The 15405-nt window shown below is 32.9% G+C and overlaps 1 protein-coding gene across 2 annotated transcripts in view; it reads left to right on the plus strand.

Moving 5' to 3' along the window:
- Positions 1-738: 738 nt before the first annotated feature.
- Positions 739-15405, plus strand: part of GABRG1 (gamma-aminobutyric acid type A receptor subunit gamma1) — a gene marked incomplete at both ends in the record, with an annotated part of 51699 nt that continues 37032 nt past the window's right edge. The window contains one exon of one of the 2 annotated variants that reach the window (XM_081233332.1): positions 739-857. In XM_081233332.1, the coding sequence (XP_081089458.1) occupies positions 754-857 (104 nt within the window). The remainder of the gene's footprint in view (positions 858-15405) is intronic. The other variant, XM_081233333.1, reaches the window with a different exon arrangement.

Below are 15405 nucleotides of genomic sequence, written 5' to 3' on the forward strand. Positions count from 1 at the left end.
GTGCCCGGAGAGAGGAGAATGCAAATCCTCTCTTATAAGGCAGCGGAAGGGGGGTGGGTAGGAAACGTGATTATCAGGAATGCACCCAGCCCGCTCATTCATTCATTCAGTTATATATTTCAGCATCTCCCGAGAACATATTTGTACTGGGCATCATGCCAGATGCTGGGTCTGCAAAGAGAAATGAGACGCTCCCTCGCCCCCCAACAAAATTAACAACAATAATTAACAAAAATTATCAGAACCTTCGCGAGCCTGTGGAAAACCAATTAGGCACGGCAAACTCCCCACGGATCCCCCTTGGAAGACAGATTCAGAATCCAAACACGGGAGAGGAAACAGATCCCCGAAATAGAGTCAGGCAGGAGGGAAGGCTACAGGGAAGAGGGAAGCCGTCTTTCCCTAGGGAGGGAAATCTGTCAGGGCCACTCAAATGTTTCTCTGAGGCTGCCAAGGAGAAGAGGTTTGTTTGTCTTTCAGAAAGACGGAGCCCTTTTCCCTACTGGGCTCGATTTCTAGTAGGGGAAGCCCCGCCTTTTGGGGCCGTTGATTGGACCAACTTCTTTTCAGATAATTTATGCCAGCATCCTCTAGGTCTGATTGGCTCCCTTGTTCAATTCTGCTGGGAGTCGCATCCTACCTGGTTGGGAGGTGTACTGCCTTCCCACACTCTCCCTTCTGTACTCACCAGGCTGCAGCTAAGGTGGGAGAAAAAGTCCTGGCTTGGAGAACTGAGCGGAAAAAGCGATCCCAATGGGTTCTTGGAAAACTCTTCTCTTCTCCCCTTTCCTTCTGTGGAGTCAAAGGAAAGGGTTGAGGTTGATGTTCCTGTTACTGACCCTGCATCTGGGAAACTGGTGAGTAAATTCAAGGACTCAAAACTATTCTTTGGTATCTACCCACTCCTCCCTCATTTCTGTTTTTTTAAAAAAAATCATTCTAGGTAAATAATTTGCATTTCCCTGGGCACATGTGCAACATTTTACCATCAGTTTATTTTTTGATTAGATCTACTCTTTTTCTGATAGAAAGAAATTAGCCTATGTGCGAAGCATGGAGATTAGCTCAGTTGTTTTTGACTTGAAGCACAGTAGAAACTAGTAAAGATTCAGAAGTGGGGAGGGGAGTAGTAATGTTTTCGCTACTACATTTAGTCAATGAATGCCACTGATGAACTTTCTGGATGATTCTGCATTTTAAAGACAAAGTTATTTTAGAAACTTGTTACAGAGCATGGCATGTATGATGTTTTTTTATACACGAATATTGCCTTTTCTCTTACCTTTTTGCTATTCTAAAAAAAATCAAAGTTTTACATCAAGAAAGATCATAAATATGGCTAAAGATCTATCAGGGTTGAAACTATGTTACATTTAAGTTAGAAATAACCATGTATATTTTACTGAGCCAGCTTTGAATCATTTTTTTTAAACTTGGCTGTGTACAAGTAAATAACTATTGTAAGGTGATGTGAATGTCCTGTGTGTGTCTCTGTGTGTGTGTGTGACAGACAGGGAGAGAGAGAGGGAGTGCTTAGAACTCAAGAGTAAAATGCAATCACTATAGAGATGGAAAAATGCCTTCTTAAGTACTTGCATCACTGCTAAAATTTATTATTATGATGATTATTTTTAGCATATAGCTAGAGTGGATTTTTGCCATTACTAACAGATAGAACAACTGTATTTTCTCTCCAAAAATAGAGAATAAAGTATGTTAAGTAATATTAGACTTGCCAGAATATGTTTGACACTCAATGTTTTTTAAATATTAAAGTTTTAGTTTATTTACCCTTTTCCCTTAGAAAATGTTCTGCATGAGCACAAACATACTACTTGATTAATTATTTCTTATATTTAAGTGCGTCATAATGGTTTATTTCTTTTAATATATTATAAAATTATGGAAGATATTTTGGTAGGCCATGTATTAGTGCTCTCATGCATCTTCATAATATCGCAAATGAATCTGTGTTCTCATAAGTAAAAACAGATTAACCCACTGATTTTCTGAAATAACAACCTGTAAGCTGATTTATCACTGTAAGTGCAAGTTTCTCTTGCAACCTAATAGACAAGCTGCTTACTAAAGGGCATACTGTCTACTTAAAGAGATGTTTGGTTTTAAATAATACATTTTCTTCTTGAGGATATTTACATTATGAGAATCATGATGGGTTTCAGACTCTCTTCAAGCTGCTCAGAATTAACAAGTTGTGTGGTATAGTGGACAGAGATGGGCTCTGGAAGTCTAGAGACATGATTCTATGTGTCAGGGGTCCTTAACTGCTCTGAACACAGTTTCTTCATCTAGGAAATGAAGGACAGTAGTAGATCATTTATGATTTCTTCAAGTTTTCATATTCAATATTTCTAAGATTTGAACGGAAACATAAAATAACTCAATAGCTGCGGCACTGGCTTTTCATAGCAGTTTTCAAGAGGGAACTTCTAATTGGGAATGCTGTGTACTTTTTTTTTTGGTCATATGTATGAGTGAGAGAGAGAGAGAGACATGCGTTATGCAGCTAAAATAAATAAATCATTTTATCATAGTACTATAGAGAATATGGATTATTCTGGCCAGTGAAAAATACATATTAAAAAATAAAGCTGTATGTTGCTGTTGTAATTAACTCTTAGGGCCTCAGTTATGGGAGTGTATGTCTTCACTTTTCAAAGTAGCTACAGTTGTGATGAACTTTTTATCCTTTTAATATTTAGTTGAAGATAATTGATGTCAACATGTATAAACCTTTTACATTCATAATTTCTTCTTCCTTTCTTCTTCTTTTGAGGGACCTTTCTAAAACTAATCACAGATGGTTCTATTTGTAAGAATTTTGATGTCTGATGCCAGTTTCTAAATTAAATTTTCAAAGCCACCTATTTTGGGATTTACAGAATTGGAAGCTATTATTTTTTGTATCTAATCAAAGACAGTAGCTTGTTTACTCATTAGTTTTCATCAAAAGCATAAAGGAGAGGCACTTTATTGATTTTTACATTGCTGAACTATGAAAACCAATCCTGTTGTTGTAACTAAAAGCTGTAGTCATGGTTCCTATGTTTCATTCTCTGTAAGACTCTATGGCATCTTGGCAAGTTGGTTAAAATCCCTTAAGCTTGATTTGACTTATTTGTAATGTTGAAAAAAATATAATTATAATCAGACTTTTGAAAAGAATTGAAAAAGTGCTTTGAGATTTTACATAGTCTAAAATGTAATTTACGGTAAGCTTTGACTAAGAAGTTATATTTTGAGAGAGCTAAAGGAAGATAACTCATTTATATTTATAAAAAGAATCTCATGAGTCAATAATCATACAATTTAGCAGTCAGTTGCCCAAATGACAATATTCAAGTATAATTACATTATAAAATATATTATTTTAAAACAGTTTCAGTAATATATTTTGTGGAGATGGTAATGCATGATTTTTCTTTAGGCATTCAGAGCTTTGGCTTCACTTTCTAATAAAATATAGATGCAAATGAGTACAAAATGACTAATGATGCTCCATGATAATTAAATATTCAAAGAAGAACTGAGAGACAAAATGATTTTGAAGTTAAAATGCAAATGCTATAATTGATAAATCCCCTGTGTATAGAGTCTTTTTGGTATACTCGTCTTCCTTTTTATCTCATTATATACTATGAGTCACATTTTTGGCTTATCAATAAAGGAAATGCTTGATTTTTTCATCTTAAAAATGAAAGAGACAAATCTAGTATTTTATATTTATATATTTATATAAAGGTGATTAAAATTTGTCTAAGAAAATAATAATGAAGGTGGAGTCCCAAAGAAGAGGAGACAGGCAGGGTGAAAAACTGAAAAAAAAGGGCTCTTGAGATATTGTCAAAATATGATGAAATTACTGCCACAGACCTCAGGAGAATAATTCACATATATGCATGCTACCAACTGAGAATCCTGGACTCGACCATTAGATGTAATTTCTAGTTTCAGCTCCAGCACTTCCCACTAGGCTGATTTCAGGCAAATCTTTGAGGCAGAGAGTCCTCGTTTGTGAAAAGTAGAACTGACATCTACCTTTCCAGCTTGCTTCAAGACCAAGAGAGAAAATTTTTGCAAAGTACATGGCAGTTAAAGTTTTAACTGAAAAGTCATAACAACAGATATTCTTGGAATCACAGTAATTCTAGAATTTTTTATTCTAGTTAAACTTAAGTGCAGTAAGCTCCTTGAATCGTTTGTGCATTATTAACTGTGCATTATTTGGATTATGGGAGAGATCATTCAACGAATATTTATTGAATGCCTTCTATGTGCTCTACACAGTGCAACTTGCTGTGTTTACAGTGGTGAATAAACTAGACATGAGAAATAACCATATGGATAGTACTTGTGTCTAGTGTTCTACATGAGTACTACCATTATACACACTGCTAAAGCTGAGGTTTATGGTATTAAGCAAAGGAAAACATCTTGTAGTCAAAATAAGGAAATATACCTTCACAACTCCAAAGATAAACAGGAGTCTAAATTTTTAAGGTTAGAGGGTACTGATAGAAAAGATCACAATCAGGGAAAGAGAATTAGAACATCACGAGATTACTCATCTACACTACCAGAAAACCATGGAGGAAATGTCTCCAAAATTCTAGAGATAAATATTCAACCTGGGAGGTTATACTTAGCCGAACTACCAATCAAAAATGAAGGGAAAATAAAGCCCAGATACTGTTATTCTCCCCATTTCACAGATGGAAAAATCAGGGCACAGTAATTTTTACGAACTCACTAAAGATCATCTTGCTGATAATGCTGAATCCAAGACTCAGATCCCATGTGCTCTATGCCCAGAGCATGCATTTTTAATCACCTTTCCTCTAAGATTACAAATGCCATATAAATCAAAGCAATTAACATAACTGTGGATGAGGGGGTTGGAAAGTAAGGGAGGGAGGGATATAAGGAAGAAAGGAAAGGAAAGGAAAAAAAGGAAAGGAAAGGAAAGGAAAGAAAGGTGAAAGGAAGAGAGGAGAGGAGAGAAGAGGAGAGACTGTAAAATTGGCACAAGCTCAGTAAGTTACAGTCCGCTGTGTATTTATCACATAATCTAGAATAGTATGTGTAGTGCTGGATTAATTATTTTAGGAAAAACTTAAATGAACTGGAATTCTTGATCTAGGAAAAAAGCACCACTGGATAGAGAGTTAGAAGCAAGAATTTTGAATTCAGGTAAATTTTGTTGAGGATTCATATATTCTTAAGGGTGCTAGAGAAAATCATTGTTGAATTTATTATGTATAGATATTACAGACAAACCTTAAACAAGTAATGAAAGCTATGTGAAGCCAGATTTTCATCAGTACAAAAGCACTCTAACAAAATAATGGAAGTCTTGTCACTAAACTTCAAGCAGAAGCTTGTTAGAGTTCTTATACTCTGTGAGAGCCAGATGAAATTTATGTTTTTTTCTACTTTTAACTATCTCAGGATCTAATTCTATCTGTACTAAAATGGTTTAACCAACTGAAGCCCCATGTTTCAGGAAATAGTCTTAGCTATTAATTCAGTCAACAAACAGTTATTAAGCTTTAACATTCATTCAACAAATATTTACTCAGTGCCTACCATGTATTAAGCAGAGGTCTGGGAACTGGAGACACAGTGGAAAGCAAGCCATAATCTTTGCCCTACTAGTGTTTGTATAGTGTATACAGGACATATATGTGATAGTATACGTGCTAAACAAAGAAGGCAGAGCCCCTGATCCCAGTGAACTTAAACTCTAGTAGTTAATGTTGAGACGGTCTATCAATATAAACAAGTAAAGACAATAAAATGCTATAAGAGCTACTTGCAATTCTAGATGCGCTATAGTGGGGACACTAAGGAGACTGGCATCAATTGTAACTCTGGGAAGACTGAATGTTCTTAGCTGTCACAGGCATAAGTTCAGGTCAGTGTTAATGAAAAATATACATAGGAAGATAACACTACTATTCTGTGGCCAGAGGTATGGTCTCACGGCTTGGTGGGCTTTTTGAAAACTATATTCCTAAGATATCCTGTACTTTGGTCATCTAACATATGACATTAAGATAGCAACGCCCTATTAAAACCTATATAACTTAGTTTAGTAGTAAATTTTTGAACTGTAGGCATTCTTTCCTTATAAATACAATTCATTTAGAGATTTAACATTTCTCCCTATTTTTAGACAAATATATTGAGTGACAAATATTTTGAGTAACACAGTGGTAGAGACTGTGCTAAATATTAGGGATATAGAAAGGAAGTTAACATAGACCCTGCACTCCAACCTGTAGGTAGATGAGCATATCAGAAGATCTATGATTAGAACATAGTACGTTAAATATGAAAATTTTAATATTGTTGTGATCGGGGGGTGATTTGGTTCTCCACATAGATGTAGGGCTGCTAGAATCAAGGGTTCTGGAAAACAAGTTAATCTTTGGGTAGATTGCTAGGACCATGACTTGTGGTTGCAGAATTTGTGATCCATTTCAATATAGGCAGGTCATTTACCTCTCAGTCGGCCTAGATGTGTACCACTATTAGAATAATTTTCCAACACATGTAGTAGAGTGTTTTGAGCAGGGATTACTTTTCTACTAAATAGCCACATTGACTAGAACAATGTAGCCCTATTGGTTGGATTAAATTTAAGTTTTAATCAGACATCTGTGTTCTATAATTTGTTACTCTGTGCAGGTGTCTTATGAGTGTATATTTGTTTCTGTCATTTCCTTAGTGACAATTCTTTCTGAAAAACCTGCAAATTATCATAACTGGAGTTGACTAGAAAGAGTGTTTTGTTGTTTCTGTTCTACTCATTTGTATTCTCTCCCTTTTGAAGTGAAAGTTCTGAGAGGATACTTATGTCAATGAAACTATTTTACCTCTCATTTTATGGTCCCAAGACTTAGGGAGAAGGTATATCTTTTTGCATTCAAAAGAACAGACTCCCATTTCTTTCCTCCATTTAATTTTAAGATCTTTTCATATCATTTATAATTTAATAAGCCTCAATATTATGCCTTAATTTTGCAAAAATTTTAGCAGCCTGATAGAATTTATCTGATGCATAAGTGCATCAAAGGCTTAGAGAATGTGAATGTCGTGAAGTGTTATATGTTTTTAAGTCTAATTTATGTTCCATTATGTTCTATGAATATAAAGTGGAACAATGGAAAATTTGGTGTTCATTTTAATATACTTTCAATCCAGCGGTAATTTTTTAATGGACTGTGAAGAAAATTATGGTTTCTTTCCCTTCAAAAAATATTCACATGGAACCAGTCTCAAAAGAACATTTATAATCTTTGTATTCATCATCCCACTAAAGACTATTCTTTGGAAGCATGGTTCCCAATTTTCTAAACTCTGTTTTAACAAAATAACGTTGACCTGCCAAACAAAGCAAATAAAAAAAATCCAAAAACTGGCAAAATATATTGTTTTATTATTAGTACTAGTTGTTGTCTTAAGGATCAATCACTAAACTATGTGCAAAGATGTTACAAAAAATAATCTGCTATATTTTATATTTTTCTGTTTTTGTTTTCTTTCTAAAAACATGTCACTATACTAATTTTTAAAAATCGATTCTGATATCAATCTGTCCCTTTTCTCATTAACTAATATAACCCTACACTCCTATATCTTACCTAACTAGATCAAACTATGTTCTACTAGATTTAGGAATTGGCCATACCCCTTTTGAAACTAACAGTGAAGCTCTCTGTCCCCAAAGTAATCTCTATTGCCATTAATTTCCTAACATTAGTGTAATTTTAAAGATGTTATGTATTCTACCTTACTAAGGAAACTACATAAAAATCACAGTGGATGAAGATGTCACATTTTATTTTTTCTCTGAGACTAATATTCCACATCTCAAATTGTAGAATCATTAATATATAATCCAATTTCTGTTCTATTCTGTGAGCATAAAATATTTTAAATTTTAAGTTTTTTACCACAAATAGTTTAGACCTTATTTTTCTTTACTTGTTTTCTTAAACAATTTAAGTAATCTCTAAGCGATATACATATATGTTGTTGAAATATATGGGAAAAACAAAACTTTTTTCCCTAATGTCATAATCGTTTTGATCATATAATGTAAATAATAATGGAATAATACTTAGTCCATTCTACTCCTCAAAATCACTTAACAATTTGGAGCCTATACTTCCAGATTTTTCCATAAGTTTACACAAATATGTGTATACACATTTGTGTGCACGTCTTTTATACAAATGAGATCTAACACTTGTTTTTGTCACACAGCTACTATCAAAGATATTTTTCTAGATTTGTACACATACTTAGTTGTACCTCCTTTTTAATGATGATATGGTATTCTATATTAAGGAAGTATCATAATTTATTAAATTATTCCATTACAGATTCTCTGTGGGGTTTTTTTGTTTATTATGAATATTGTTACTGTGTCTATATATACATATGTACATGCTTTTAGTTTCAATATTTCATCAATGTTGCCAAATTACTCAATTTATTCTATTAGAGCAATTTATTCTATTAATGGTTATAAAAATGCCATTTATCTATATTATCAATAGTACTGAATGTAATGAATCTTTTAATATTTTGCCAATGTGATGGCTAAAATTTGTCACATTTTAAAGTTATTCTCCCTTGCTACCAGTAAATGTTAGCACAGTTTGTTATCTTTATTAGTCTTTTTATCCCTCTGAAATTTCTGTATACCAGTTATGTTGTTAATATCTTTGTCTCAATCTATCCTTTGTCTCCAGTCTTTGTCTAAACTGTCTTATGTCCTCCATGAGTTATTTTTCCTTTTTTTTTTTTTTTTTTTTGTCCTTTTTTTTCCTTTCCTGGTTTGGTTACGTGTTGCATAGAAAGACCTCCTCATTTCAAAAGTTAAAAAACGTTTTCAATATTTTCTTTAATAGTTTTATACTTTATTATATTTTGATCTTTAATATATCTGCAATTTATTCTCTAAGTAGTAATCTAATTTATTTTTTCTAAATGGCTTGATAAACCTTTCAATCCAATTTACTGAATAATTCATCCTTTCATTTCTAAACTAACTAGTCACGTTTATTGAATACTGAATTTCTAGACACTTGGGATCTGAATTTGAAGGTTTGATTTTGTTTTCACTGATTTCTTTATGTGTTATCACAATATGGTTTTGATTACAGTAACTTTATTTTGTTTTTGTTTTTATTCTAGCAGGGCAAATTTCATCTAACAATCTATTTTTCAATAAGTTCTTGTAATTCTTATATTGATTCTTCTACTTAATTACAGTATAATGATTTTAATCTGTTACATAGGAACTGTGGATTTTAATTAAAACTTTATTAAATTTATAAACTAATTTGAGAATTATGTATTAATAATATTGTTTTATAGCCAAAATATTTATTTGCCTTTATTTTGTTCTATTCGTATATTCTTCAATTGGTGTTTTAGTTTCTTCACATAAGACAGATCTTCCCTGCTATATTTTTTGTAATTGTTTTATAGATTGCATTTTCATTGTGAAAGAAATCAGCTTTTTTTTTTAAGTTTATGATGGATGAGTACTAGGATCAGAAAGCAACTGCTACTATGTTTTAAAATTTATATTAGGTTAACTACAATCAATTCTCTGATTAAGGCCAATAATTACAGTTTTTAGTTGTTTATTTTCTTTATTCACTGTAATTTTACCTGTAAACAGCAAGATGATTTCTAATATCGGTCCATTTATTCATTTACTTAGTGAATTTTTTAAATTTTATTTTATACCTACTATATGTCAGGCTAAGTGCCAATGGTATCACATTGACAACCTTAACCCTGGCTTTCAAGGAGCTTACAGTGGGTCATAAATAAATAAAGTAAATAGCTAATTAAGATGCAGTGTGATCAATTTTATGGTAAAGTTAAACACTGGACAAACTGGAACACATTTATTTAATATTCTAGGCATGCTTTCCTTCCCACTCCTCAAATTTTCAAAGCATTCCTCTCTGTGCCTCAAGTGATGGGTCCCAAATTCTTTTGTGTTAAGAGGATAATCACAGAATTGAGTGGACTATCACTTCACCTCTCTAAAACTCTGAAAGTTCAAATCTGTAACTCTATTATCTATCATCTTTTACTTATTTCGCTTCCTTACCAACTTTTATGAGCAATAAAAATGATTCAGCATTACTACCTTAAAAAGAGATTTGTACAAATGAATTAAGCAGGTAGAATATAAAGGCAAAAAGAAAATAAGAATTAAAGTTTTTTAATTTTAACTTTTATTTTCTTTGACTTTCAGATCTAAATTCAGTGCCTATACATACTCTTTAAAAGTTAGCTCCTGTAGGCTTTGACATTAAAATATAGTCTACTCAGAACTATTAGAAGAGGTATGTTTCTTCCCTGGAACTTGTCACTTGACTTATAGAAATGTATCTGATGTTCATAAACAAACACTAATTTGTCATGAGCAACAGATCACAGATGAGGCCTTGTTTGGAATTTCGTCTGCACTTTTTTTTTTAATAACCCATTTTATTTATCCATTCCACTACTGATGCATATTTGGATTTTTTTTCTGAATTGATGGTACATCCACTAGTGCTTCTCTGAATATTGTGGAACAAGCGTTTTGGTGAACATACTATGCATCTGTGTTGAGTATGTACCTGGGAGTGTAATTATTGGGTCATAGAGTGTGTGCACGTCCATCTTTAGGAGATAACACCAAGGAGTTTTCTAAGTGGTTTTAACAGTTTGCCCTCACAGCCCTGTACAAGAGTTCCAGTGGTTCCACAACCTCATCAACACTTGGTGTTGTCAAGGTTTTTTATTTTAACCACTGTGGTTTATATATAGTGGAATCTCATGTTTTTAATTTACATTTTCCTCATGAGTAATGATGTGGAGTGTCTGTTCATGTACTCATTCCCATTTGGTTATCTTTGTTTGTGAAATGCCTAATCAAATCTCTTCCCATTTTTTTTTCCTGATGGATCATCTATCTTTTTCTAAATAATTTATGGGAGTTAGTTACAATTTTAGAGATGAGTCTTTTTTCTTAAAGTTTTGCTATATGATTTAATATTATTTATTGCCTTGTCCTAAACAGCTTGAAATTCAATTTTGTAATCATAGCATCAGCAATATGTATCATATTTTTTTAACATCTTTATTGGAGTATAATTGCTTTACAATGTTGTGTTAGTTTCTGCTGTATAACAGAGTGAATCAGCTATACATACACATATATCCCCATATCCCCTCCCACTTGAGTCTCCCTTCCATGCTCCCTATCCCAACCCTCTATGTGGCCACAAAACACCGAACTGATCTCCCTGTGCTATATAGCTGCTTCCCACTAGCTATCTATTTTACATTTGGTAGTGTATATATGTCCATGCTACTCTCTCACTTTGTCCCAGCTTACCCTTCCCCCTCCCAGTGTTCTCAAGTCATTCTCTACATTTGCATCTTTATTCCCGTCTTGCCCTTAGGTTCTTCAGAACCATTTTTTTTTTTTTTTTTAGATTCCATATACATGTGTTAGCATACGGTATTTGTTTTTCTCTTTCTGACTTATTTCACTTTGTACGACAAACTCTCGGTCCATCCACCTCACTACAAATAACTCAATTTCGTTTCTTTTATGGCTAATATTCCATTATATATATATATATATATATATATATATATATATACATATATATATATATCTCACATCTTCTTTATCCATTCATCTGTTGATGGACACCTAGGTTGCTTCCATGTCCTGGCTATTGTAAATAGTGCTGTAATGAACACTGTGGTACATGACTCTTTGAATTATGGTTTTCTCAGGGTATATGCCCAGTAGTGGGATTGCTGGGTCATATGTTAGTTCTATTTTTAGTTTTTTAAGGAATCTCCATACTTTTTTTCCATAGTAGCTGTATCAATTTACATTCCCACCAACAGTGCAAGAGGGTTCCCTTTTCTCCACACCCTCTCCAGCATTTATTGTTTATAGATTTTTTGATGATGGTCATTCTTATTGATCAGTGTGAGGTGATAACTCATTGTAGTTTTGATTTGCATTTCTCTAATGATTAGGGATGTTGAGCATCCTTTCATGTGTTTTTTGGCAATCTGTATATCTCCTTTGGAGAAATGTCTATTTAGGTCTTCTGCCCATTTTTGGATTGGGTTGTTTGTTTTCTTGATATTGAGCTGCATGGCTGCTTGTATATTTTGGAGATTAGTCCTTTGTCAGTTGCTTCATTTGCAAATATTTTCTCCCATTCTGAGGGTTGTCTTTTCATCTTGTTTATGGTTTCCTTTGCTGTCATCTGCACTGTCTTAATAGATAATGGAAGAGTCTTCCATAGGTGTCAGACAAGGGCATTTGCATTGCAGTAAACTTTATATGAACTATATCCAGGGTGACTTTACAATTTATCATCCAAATTAGGCTATTTTGTGAGTGAAAGAGGTTACTATTAATGTAATTATTCTAGGACAACAGGTGTAAATCATGATTGTCCTGGGAAAATCTTGATGAATATTTACCCTATGTATGAAAAATAGTTTATATTGATTGATTGACTTGTTATAGACATATATATATATATATATATCTTCTAGCTGTAAAGATGAATCCTTCTCACGATTATATGGCTTAGCATGACTTGTCTTCACTTAACCTATCTCTCAGTTATCATTAGTTTAAAACTTTTGCTTGTTATATTCAGAAGAGTGATACAATCAGTAAAGTAGTCTTTTACATACAATAATTTCTATGTAATCAGATGGATTTGTCCAGGTATTAAAATAAGTTAGTAAGACCAAAAAAAAAAAAAAAAAAAAACCAACACTGATACAGGTGACTAAGAAATTTTCTTTAGTAACAAGTTACTAGTGTCAATTAAAGAATATGAAAAGCGAAAGCCTCAGAGAAACAGATGCCAAGTTGGGATTGGACATGTAAGAGACTTTTGAGAGAAACGCCTGTGCAGGTTAAACGAGAGGAAGTGGAAGTAAGCAGAGAGAGCCTTCAGATAATAATGGAGGTGAAAGTATAAGGCAAAGAGAAATGTTTGGGTTAAAAGAGTCTCAGACTAGAGAGCCCTGCTAAACAGTCTTTGGCCAGGCCAGAGGGATTCATCCAACACAAGTTGCCCTTTAGAGGAGGCCCTAGTCTTGCAGGAATGGGTCTGTACTACCATTGCCACAATGTGCATTTATTGCCTGAAAGCAGCCCGGGGAAGCTTGGATCTGGTACAGATGCAGTGCTGGTCCAGAGGGCTGGCGCCTGGGCTGTCAGTCAACCATGTCTCTACCCCAGGAGAATCAAGTGGCAACTTTTTAAGGCTGTCAATTTTATTTTCTTGGCAGAGTGTAAAGCTCTACTTGTCTCTATAGAAACTTCTACTTAATTACTTATTTTTTATGATTAGAAATTTATTTCAGGGCACTATCTGGTGTATAGGAAGAAGCAGTTCATTCTTAGGTAGGCATTAATGTCAAATTAACTCCTTTTCATGTAGTTATATTACAAAATTATGCAGAAAAATTGTAGTATACTATTAATATATAGAAAAAAAATAAATTTTCTATAGTTCCACTAGCATAGAATACTTAGTGTATTCATTATACTGCTTTCCGGTTAAATCTTTAGCCATTTTATACCTAGGTTTCCATCAAGGCAAATTATTATATGTTACTTTGCATATAACATTAAATTATGAAAATAATTTAATATTTTTACAGACTTTTCATAATCACCAATTGAATGGATGCATCAATCACACCATATGGACATATAATACTTTACCTAAACCTGCTTTTTTGTTTAAAATTTTTGCTACTATAGATAACACTGCAATAAGCATCTTTGTATATGATTTTTTTTGTATCATTTGCATAGTTTTCTCCTTCATTAGAAAATAAGATCATATAGATCAGGAATACAATTTTACTTATCGTTTTGTTTTCAGCAATTAGCATATATGTAATACATTATATTTCCTCTATAAATGAATTAAAGCATTGGACTGAAGACTGAGCACACACTTTAGAAAGTGTTTTTCATCAGAGAGAGTGTGTGAGTGATTCCTTGAAATTATTATTCTAACTTCTCAGAACTCAAAGGCAGAGACTAAGCATTCTACCTGTGCACAACCCAAATGCACTTGCTAACTACTTACCATAAATGTTGTTGTGTTCTTATAAATTAGAAAACTCAAAATCTAACTACCCTGGATTGTTTAACAAAGCTAAAGTAAGATACCATGGAAACTTCAAAGTGAAAAGAAGTCTTCAAGCTAAATCAATCTTGTTTCAAATCCTGGCTCTATTATTTAATAGTGTGGGTCCTGTGAATTCTATAAATCTATTTTTTTCTAATTTGTAAAACAGGAATAGTAATGTTTATTTCATGGGATTACTCTGGATTAAATGACATACCTTAATATGGAAGAAACCTAACACTCAGTTCATGAAACATGGTAGGAACTTACTCAACAGCTGATAAGAACAATAAACACATCAATCATCAAAATAAACATTTAGTAAAATTATATACTAAGGAGTATATTTATTTCCAATAATGATAAAAGTATATTCATTCAAGTTATTTAAGAGAAGTGCTTGCAAATGTCTAAAAATTCCAATAATATTATCTAAGAAAATAATACTCGTTTCCTCCAAATGAATGTTCACTCAACATAGGTAAATGTTACAAAACTTCCAGTTTATGAATGATAATGAAACATCAGATATGCTATATGAACTATCTTTAAAATTATAAGTGTTTTTTAGTCACCAAAATAATACCAATATGAAATTAAGGTAGTTAATGAATATTCTGAAGGTAATTCAGAAAGTGTGGAGGAAAACTGAAGAAAATTAACTATAATGAAATTTCCTTTCTGTTATTGCCAAAAATGAGGAAAGTTAGTTTGTGATGTCATTGAGGTCAATTTTTATATTACCTCTTAGATAGCTGGGAAAAGGGGGATATAAGTCAGTATAAGCATGTGCTTCCTGGATTACCAAGATGTTACTACCCTAAAACATAGGAAAATCATATTTTTTCTGGGAACTTCCATTTGACTACCGTTATATTTCAAAGAAAAATCAAGTTCTTATATGTGCAGTGGTCTGCATCTATCCATCAGGTGTTTTATTTTATAAAACTGGGATTTAAAGCTAGATGGATGCCCTAAATTTTGGTTGTTGACAATATCTCAGCAGTTCTAATTAGACAAAATTTTCCTGGAAGACACATGAGCAGGATTCTTAATATTTCAGTACTTTTAATGCTTTAGTTTATAAATGAATGTATGAATGTACATATGTATATATTTTATTTAGAGAAAATAAGAAATTATTTAAAGGAAATCATACAACTGTATT

This window comes from Mesoplodon bidens, assembly GCF_964165515.1.
Source record: "Mesoplodon bidens genome assembly, chromosome: 1".
NCBI lineage: Eukaryota > Metazoa > Chordata > Mammalia > Artiodactyla > Ziphiidae > Mesoplodon > Mesoplodon bidens.